At 58.1% G+C, this 8625-nt stretch overlaps 1 protein-coding gene across 1 annotated transcript in view; it reads right to left on the bottom strand.

Annotated features, from left to right (window-relative positions):
- Positions 1–1759: 1759 nt before the first annotated feature.
- The window catches only part of SFTPB (surfactant protein B), a 7871-nt gene continuing 1005 nt past the window's right edge, over positions 1760–8625 (bottom strand). The window contains exons 3-10 of the mRNA XM_027129168.1: positions 8315–8386; positions 7850–7975; positions 7113–7265; positions 6806–6901; positions 3609–3780; positions 3291–3451; positions 2377–2457; positions 1760–1822 (exon numbers count right to left, since the gene is read on the bottom strand). Coding sequence (XP_026984969.1) covers positions 1760–1822; positions 2377–2457; positions 3291–3451; positions 3609–3780; positions 6806–6901; positions 7113–7265; positions 7850–7975; positions 8315–8386 — 924 coding nt within the window. The remainder of the gene's footprint in view (positions 1823–2376; positions 2458–3290; positions 3452–3608; positions 3781–6805; positions 6902–7112; positions 7266–7849; positions 7976–8314; positions 8387–8625) is intronic.

The following is an 8625-nucleotide window of genomic DNA, read 5'->3' as shown; positions in this document are numbered from 1 at the left end:
TTGGTGGGTTTTTTTTTTTTGTATATTTTGGGTTTGGGGTACCCTAACAACCTCACTTCATCACAGTGGGTGGGCTCTTTGGGAGGGGGGAGGGTAACAGGTGGGGGCCAGCCTGGAAGCAGTTACAGGAGGGAGGGGTGACATAGGCATGTATTTCTCCATCGTGAAGGAGGGTAAGGCTGCAGCTTCTGCAGCGTCTTAAAGGGCAGTGTCTTTTCTTTTAGGACAAGGAGATAGCACTTTGTTAACATCCCTATGGTTGCTGTATTACATGGGAACTGATCCCCAGCGGGACCAGCCCCAAGTGAGCTTTGAGGAGATAAATCACAGCAGGAATCGAGTCACCCTGGCATTTCAAACAAAAATTGGGAGTTCAACCTTACAAAAAGCAACAACAGCTCTTAAGCAGGAAAATGTTCAAATACTGACAATGCCCAATCACCTTCCACCAGGCTTGAGCACTGCTGTGCTCACCTTTGACCACACCAGGGACTTCCTGATGTTTAAAGAAAGTTTAAGGATTTCACATGTCTATCTTTTCTGGTACTTCATGTTCCCATTTTTTATTCTTCTGAATCTTGAATTTTGTGAAAGTGTTAGCAGAATAATTAGAAAAGCTAGGATCTTGTGCACGTGGAGATCGGAGTGAGGCAGGGCCCAGCTTTTCCCCTGCTGTCCTCTTGCAGCCAGGACTTGGAGAAGCGCTGGGGGCCCACAGTGAGATCCCCTCGGCCCAGCCCTGGGGAGGTCTCTACCCTGTGAGAGTGAGGCGGGCTCAGGTAGTGTGTGAAGGTGGCCCCGGCCTGGAAACCCCCTCTGCAGACCCTCTCCAGAAGATGCAGCCTTGGCCGTGCCTCACACCCAGAGTGGACGGAAGTGGCTCTGGTTGCAGGCTGTGGTTAGAGATAGAACAGACCAGGCTGAGGATTCGGGGAGCAGGCCGGGCTTCCCCCTGACCTGCAGATGGAAGAGGCTGGCCCCGGGGTGTGAGCTGCAGGAGGGCAGCGGGCTCACTCCTTTATTCACAGCTCTGGCCCTTGCCCCTAGAATGTGGCCTGGCCACAGGCACTCACTGCATTTTTTAAAAATGAGTGAAGAAATGAATAAATGACCTTTGTGTTGGGGTCTTGCTCTGGGGAGAATTGTAAAGTTGACCAGGTTTGCTCTCAGGGGCACTTCCCTGCCCGGAGGCACCTGGCAACAGAGGCTGCATCTGACCCACCCCTCCGTCCTAAGGTGCAGACCTCTGACCGAATGACAGGGAGGGAGAGAGAGATGTGTCTCAGGAGTGGGGAGACAGGTGAGGGCGGAGTTCCTGGCCTCTGAGGGGGTGTCATCTTCGGGCAGCAAAGTCTGATTTCCCCTGAGTTTCAGGAAAGGCTGGCCTTGGTCTAAACACATCCAAGACTGAAGAGTGCAGAGGGTGAGCTGTTAGGGGGAAGCCTCAGGCAGGCACGGAAGCTCCCCTGAGGGCTGGGCCAAGGCGAGGGAGCTGGGAGCTGCGCCTGGCACTGAGCGCCACAGGGATTCTGGGCAGAGGGGTGAGCAGGTTCGAGAGAGGTCCTTCTGGTGAAGGTGCTGCCAGGGGCCCTCAGGAGCCTCGAGTTTGGCCTGTGAAGAGGAGGAGGGAGCAGGCAGAATCAGTGGCTGTCCTTTCCTGCTTGGGGACAGAGGGGCTCCCCTCCTGATGGGAGGAGGACCTGCCCACACTCCCGTCAGCTGGGGGCCTGGACTCACCTGGCATGGCGTTGACTTCTCATCAGAAGTCGGGTCTGTGGACCCACTGGAGAGGACTGATCGGGGTCATGCACATCCCCACGGCCTGCCACAGGGACAGCATTAAGGCCTGAGGGCTTGCAACAACACCCCCCCGCCCCCCGCCCCATTCCCAGCTCTGAGGATGTTAGGGAATCTCCTCCTGGAAGGGGCGGCTCTCGCTCCACCTGCCACCTGGTGGGAGCTCTGGATGTGACCTCGTGGACTCCTTGGGCCACTCCCTGAGCCACAGGCCTTCTGGGTTTAGAGCCGGAGGAGGTGGGATGCTTGCCCCAAGATTCTCACTTGGTACCCTCCCATCAAGCACACATTGCTCAGTGAACAGCCCCCATCCCAGAATGCACATCAAACCACACTCCTTAAAGCTGCCCTCTCCCTTCCCATACGCCTCTTTTTCATTCTTTTGTGGCTTTCTCTCGACTTCTCTGAGACTGCCTTTTCTATCGTAAAACATGCGAGGGCATGTCCCAGTTGGGGGCCTGTGCTCCTGGGGCTGCCCTGCACCCGGGGGAATGGGGCCCTTGAGGACCGTGGACCGGAGAGGGTGGGGGTCCTGGAGCTGAGGAAAGTCCCGGGATCAGCTGGGAAGGGTGGGTGTACCTGGCAGGCGGTGTGGGCATCCCAGCCCCTGGACACTAGGGTCTGCACCTGGGGTGCGTGCTGCTCCACGAACTGCTCACACTAAGGAAGGAGACAGACACAGGGTGGGGTGGGCCCAGGCCCAGGGCAGGGCTCCCCTGCCTGGCTGTCCAGGCCTCCCCACTTAGATGGATCACTCCAGGGCTCCCCCCGACCTCGTGTAGGTCCAGCCCTCAGTCCCCACTGAGCAGCTCCGGCTGTAAGACTCTGAACAAGCTGCCGTGGGCTGAAATGGGGGTTTCTGCCAGGAGACCCAGGGACATTGGAGGTGGAGGCACAGGGGCAGAATCTCATCCCCCTTTACCCATCCCCCTAAATATCATTTCTGGAAGGCATCCTAAAGCTCATGTGGTCTTGGAGACCTGATGTGATGGGCAGTAGGGAGGACCATATAGAAAGCGGCCTCCTGGGACGGGAGCCAGCGGGCTTCTCGCCCACTCTGAGTACCGGGACTCCAGGGCTTCGGGCCCAGCCCTCTCCTGCAGGGGGAGGTCCCCACTGAGTCACACCGGAAGTCACACCAGAAGGAGGGTTGGCTCTGGGACAGGACTGGGACCCTGGAGAGACGGCCAGGCCCTCTCGGGCTCCAGCCGGCCCTGGCATTACTCATCTCCTGGTAGATGACCGGCCCTCCCTCCTGGTCCATGAGGGAGGCCTGCTGGTCCTCCAGAGCCCACACCCTTTGTCCAGGGACAGCTCCTGACCTTAGCGGGTTTTGCCCTAAGTTACAGCGCCACCACTGTTTGACCCGCGTCCCGTCTGCCTGTCTGAGCTCCTTGAGAGCGGGGGGAGTATCTCAGCGTATCTCTGGCTGGGAAGCCTTTCCTGGGCTCAACCCTCCACCACCGGCAGCCCCTGATGTGCCTGTCCCTCACCTTCTGCCTATCCAGCCAGGAGCCCAGGCAGGCCTGGCGCATTGCCTGTGGCATGGCCTGCTCGCTGCTCTTCCCTGCCTGGGTGGTCACAGACACGCAGAGCTGGCACTCAGTGTCTTGTGGTAGCCATTCTCCTGGCAGTGACCCCAGAGCGGTGAGGGCTAGAGAGAAAAAACAGTCAAGGATGCCCTGCAGAGTATTCAGTTCCTGTCCTCATTGGTGCAGTGCAGGGGCACCTGGGAGGGAGAGGGTCGTGCAGGGCCAGGGTGGGGAGGGTGGAGAGTGGGCGATGGGCAGGGGCTGGGACCGCAGGCTCACCTGGGCCAGCTCCGTCCTCGCTGGAGCACCGGAGGGTGGGGCCGCAGAGCAGCTGGGGCAGCACGCGGTCCAGCAGTGTGTTTATTAGGGTGCCGACATAGTGCTTGGACAGGAACTGGCAGATGCCGCCCACCACCGGGGCTACCCTGGGGCACACTTGTACCAGCATACCCTGGGGTGGGGGCCGAGAGAGGGCAGGGTCGGACCTTCTCTTGAAAGACCTAGTCAGTGCCCAGCACTAGCTGGTACTTTGTAGACCTTACCTTGTTCCCTTGGAGAATTATTATGCTGTTTACAGTTAAGGACCCTGAGCATCACAGACTCCAGGGGACTTGCCCAGAATCACTGAGCTGGTGCAAGACTCAGGCCATGGACCCACCTTTGACTTCAAAGAGTCTGGAATTGCTGAAATTCCAGAGTTGCCCAGAGAGGTGGGCATTGCCAAGGCCACATGGCAGCCTGGGGCAGTGGCAGAACCGGACCTGGGTCTTCTCCCTCCTGACTCGGGCGTGCTGTGCTTACCCGCTCCCGTCTGTGCTCCAGAGCCTGCGGTTTCAGGAGTCCCTGGGGGAAGCCAGGAGTTTCCCCACCTCACCCTTGATTCCAAACACAACCTCCCAGCTGAGTGGCAAGGAGAGAGGCGGCAGGCACGCTCATCCCTCCGCACCCTTATTCATACAGCCAAGAACTTACATGCATGAAATAAGCTACAAGGACGTATTGCACATCTCAGGGAATATAGCCGATATTTTATAATAACTATAAATGGCATATAACCTTTCAAAGTTTTGTGGATCACTATATCGTACACCTGTAATGTATAATACTGTACATCAACAATACTTCAATTAAAAATAAAAGAACCTATATGCGGCAGGCTGGCCTGGGCCCTGCTCCTGCTTGCAACACTCCGCTGTCCCCTAGCACCAGAAAGGCCGAGGAAGGAGTAGGGCAGAGGGACGTGTACTTCTCTGGGATGTGACACATTCCAAATGGCACATCTCACCAAATGTACCCATTTGCTTGCATCAGATCCCACACTCGGCCTCCCCTCCTGCTCTGACGAGGTATCCCTGCTCTGTCAAAAGCTGGCCCATCTCCTTGTGCATTGGGTCCACCCTGCCCCCACCTGCACACGTGCTTCACCTCTGCATCCCCCTCTCTGTCCTGCCTCATTGCTATTCCCTCCTGCCCATTGGTCTCTTAGCATGTGAACACGCTAAAATAGCTTCTCTCATTAAAAAGCCTCACCCTGGGACTTCCCTGGTGGCCCAGTGGCTAAGGCTCCGTGCTCCCAATGCAGGGGGCCTGAGTTCCATCTCTGGTCAGGGAACTAGATCCCACATGCTGCAACTAAGAGTTCGCATGCCGCAACTAAAGATCCTGCACACCGCAATGAAGATCCTGCACGCGGCAACGAAGATCCCGTGAGCTGCAACTAAGACCCAGAGCAGCCAATAAACAAACAAACAAACAAACAAACAAACAAATAAATAACTTTTAAAAAGAGTCTCACCCATCTCCCCTCCCCTTCCCAGAAAAACGTCATGAAAGAGTTGTCAATACTCAATGCTACACTTTGGTCCCCGTAACTCCTCCAAAACAGCTCTCAAGGTCACAGCATCCCCCTGGACATGTGTTGTCAATCCCTCAGCAGCTCTGGGGCCCGATGTCTGCTCCCTCCTTGCTGAAATGCTTTCTTCTCTCAGCCTCTGTGACCCTCATGCCGTGGTGTCCCCACCTCCCTGGCTGTCCCTCCTCAGGTTCTTTCTCTGGTGTTTCCCTTTGCTTGGACCGGGCTTCCTTCTCCTCGACCTGGTCCACACCACGTCCCTGTATGATCCCAACCGTTCCCTTGGATTTCAATCTTGTCCGTAGCCTCGACTCTCGGACTGATGTCTCTGGACCTGGCTGGGGGATCTGGCTGCCTATTTGTCGCCTCCTCTTGCCTGTTGCACAGGAGTATTGCACGGCCAGGAGAGAACCCATGATTTTTCTGCCCAGACCTGTTTCTTCTCAAATCTACTCATCTCAGCTGGGGCCATTCCAGAGAACCCACGGCTCAAGCCGAAGTCCGTAGCGTCACTGCCGATTCCTCTCTCGTCCCCACTCCCCAGGTCCCATCCATCGCTGAGTCCTGCAGAGCCCCCGTTCCAGACACGTCCCCAGTTCCCCTCCTAGCTCCACCCCCCTATTTCTGCAATCATCTCCTCACTCTCATTATTCGCTCCCATCCGCCCAATTCATGCTTCAAACCGTAGGAACTCGATCTTGCTGAAGTGTCAATCCAGTCACGGCCTCCCCCTGCCTGAAACCCTTCCACAGCTGTGAACTGTGTTCAGAAGAAGGCCCAGAGTTCCTTCACTTGGCTCTGGTGTTTCTCCCGGGCCCGCCGACCACTCTCCCGGAGCCCACCTGAGGCAGCCACACAGCTGACCAAGCTCGTTCTGCTCGAGGCCCTTGGCCCGTCGGTCCTTGTCATCCTCCAGGCCTCAGCTTAGCCATCACCTCCTCAGAGATGCCCCCTGACGACCATCCTAAACCTCCTCCCCCATCACTGTCCCTCCCCTCATCTGTTTTAATTCTCTGCTCTGAACTAACCACTACCTGAAAGAAATCTCTCCCACCACAGTGTAAACTCAGGAGGGTGGGGATGCCCTCATCTGGAAGGGCCGACAGGGCAGGGCGTCTCCTCACTTGGGCCCCATTTCAGGGCAGGGCCATTGGGTGATGGTCACTACAGGTCTGGAAGACCCCAGGTTTGGGGCAGGCAGGGATGGAGTGTCCATCTGCGGAAATTCTCCTTTTGTAAAATGAAAGAACCGTTTCTACAAAGATGACTGAGATTCTTTTCTGTACTTTGACACCTGGCATAGTACCTGGCACACAGTCGGGGCCTCACAGTGGTTTTATTTCTGTTTGTTTTTTTCTCCCCCGTGGCTTGAGGGAGCTTAGTTTCCCGGACCAGGGATTGAACCTGGGTAACGGCAGTGAAAGTGCCGAGTCTTAACCACTGGACCGCCAAGGAATCCCCCACAGTCGTTGAACAGGCCCTAGGCCTGGCACCTACCAGGCCCAGCCTGAGCACCAGGGTCCCTCGGGTGGGGACAATGCAGTCATACGCCCCCTGGTGGGCGTATGAGGAGGGGTGGGGGGAAGCGGAGGTGTGGGCGGCCTCGTGGCCCCGGATGCCTCACCTTGGGCATCTTAGCTTTGATCCACTTGATCATATTCCTGCAGAGCCAGCAGAAGGGAAGGGGCATGGGAATGGATAACCGCTGCTCGGAGAGATCCTGGGGGAGAGAAGCGCGCTGGAGGCAAGCTGGACAGAAGGCTCCTCCGGGCTCTGCCTCGCCCGACTCGCCTCCCCTTCCGTGTCCCCGCCTCCTGGTTGTGCCGTAGGCCCTGCCTGGAGCTGCTGGTCCCCTTCCCAACGCTGCCCCTCCCAGGCCAAGTGATCCAGGGCCTCGGCCATGGCCCTCGCTCTCTGGATCTCCATCTCACCTGTGTCTGCGGCCCGGGCCTCTCCCGGAGGGCCCCAGGCAGCATGGAGAGGACCAGCTTGTCCTGCAGGGGGCCTGATGGTTCTGGCTCCTGCCCTGGCTCTGGTTGCCCGCGTTTGCACAGGCCCAGGGACCCGCAGATGGCCTTCGGGTTCTAGGGCACAACGCAGGGTGAGAAGGTGACTGGGACGGGGGAGGGGACCCCACTCCCCCTCCGTCTGGCTCAAGGACCCAGGCACCAGGTAACTGCCTTTAGACCTGGAATGGGGGAAGCAGGCTGGTTTGGGGCTGTGGTTTAGGACTCTGTTGGGGTGGGAGAGGAGACCAAAGGCAGAGAGGGGGTCAAGTGGGGACTTTGGGACACGTGTCTGGGGATGTGTGTGAACGAGTGTGAGCGTGGATGTTTGTGAGAATGAGTGAGTGTAAGTACGTGAGAGTGCGTTTGTCGTGTGAGCGTGTAGACGGCGTAGGTGTTGCGTGAGACTGTGTGCAGTGAGTGTGTGGCCGAGTGTTTGTGCGAAGGGTTCGAGGGTGTGTGCCGGCGCCTGAGAGCGTGCAGGCCCACCGTGTACAGCTGAGTGGGAGGCGCTGTCACCTGGGTACAGGCCGAGGAGCACTGAGTTTCCTGCACCCCGTGTGGGCAGGGGGGGGGCTGCCACGTGCGGGGGTAACTCAGGGACAGGGAGGGCATGAAGGCTGTGCAGGAGGCAGGATGGAGGCGAGGCAGGAGGGCCTCACCATGTGGCTCTGGAAGTGGCTGATGACCAGTGGGAAGTAGGTGTCCAGCATGAGGTGGCACTGGGACCCCAGCAGCTTCAGCGGGAAGACGTCACACTTGTGCTGCAGGAATTCCCGTATCATGTCCTGGGAGGCAGGTGGGAGAGGGGACCGTCAGCCTGGCCTCTCTGAGGTCTGCCCCGCCTGAGCCCCTGGACACGGGGCCATCGCCCACCCGAATGGCCACCTTCACCCAGGGCCCTGGAGTTGGGAGGGTGCTAGTGAGCCGCACACTAGGGCGCAGACGGGGCTGCTCCCCTCAGGAAAGACCGTCTCTGGCTGTGCTGCTGAGCTTACCTCCAGAACCCTCTCCCGGCCAGGAGGCACCTGGGATCACCCCCAAGCTGGAGACGCCCCCTTTATGGGGCTAACCGCTTCTCTTTCTCTTAATCCCCAAGCTTCAGTCCAGGGTCTGGGCCTCATTACCTGGGAAATGACCTCCTTGGCCATCTTGATGAGAAAGTGGGTGATGTCCTCACATTCCTGGCACAGGTCAGCCTGAGGAGAGGGCCCCAATTTGGGGCACATGAGTGGAGGCCATGCTCCCAGCTCAGGTGGCTGAGGCTGACGGGGTGCTCCAAGACTCAGGAAACTGCCCATGATCCCATCCCATCCCATCCATCCCATCCCATCCCATCCATCCCATCCCATCCCAACCCATCCCATCAATCCCATCCCTTCCCCCGCAACCCATCCCATCACATCCCATCCTATCCCATCCCCTTCCATCCCATCCC

The sequence above is a fragment of the Aethalodelphis obliquidens genome, unplaced genomic scaffold (assembly GCF_003676395.1).
Source record: "Aethalodelphis obliquidens isolate GAN/ISIS:26980383/991018 unplaced genomic scaffold, ASM367639v1 scaffold35, whole genome shotgun sequence".
In the NCBI taxonomy this organism is placed as follows: Eukaryota; Metazoa; Chordata; class Mammalia; order Artiodactyla; family Delphinidae; genus Aethalodelphis; species Aethalodelphis obliquidens.
This window is presented reverse-complemented; position numbering and strand designations above follow the sequence as displayed.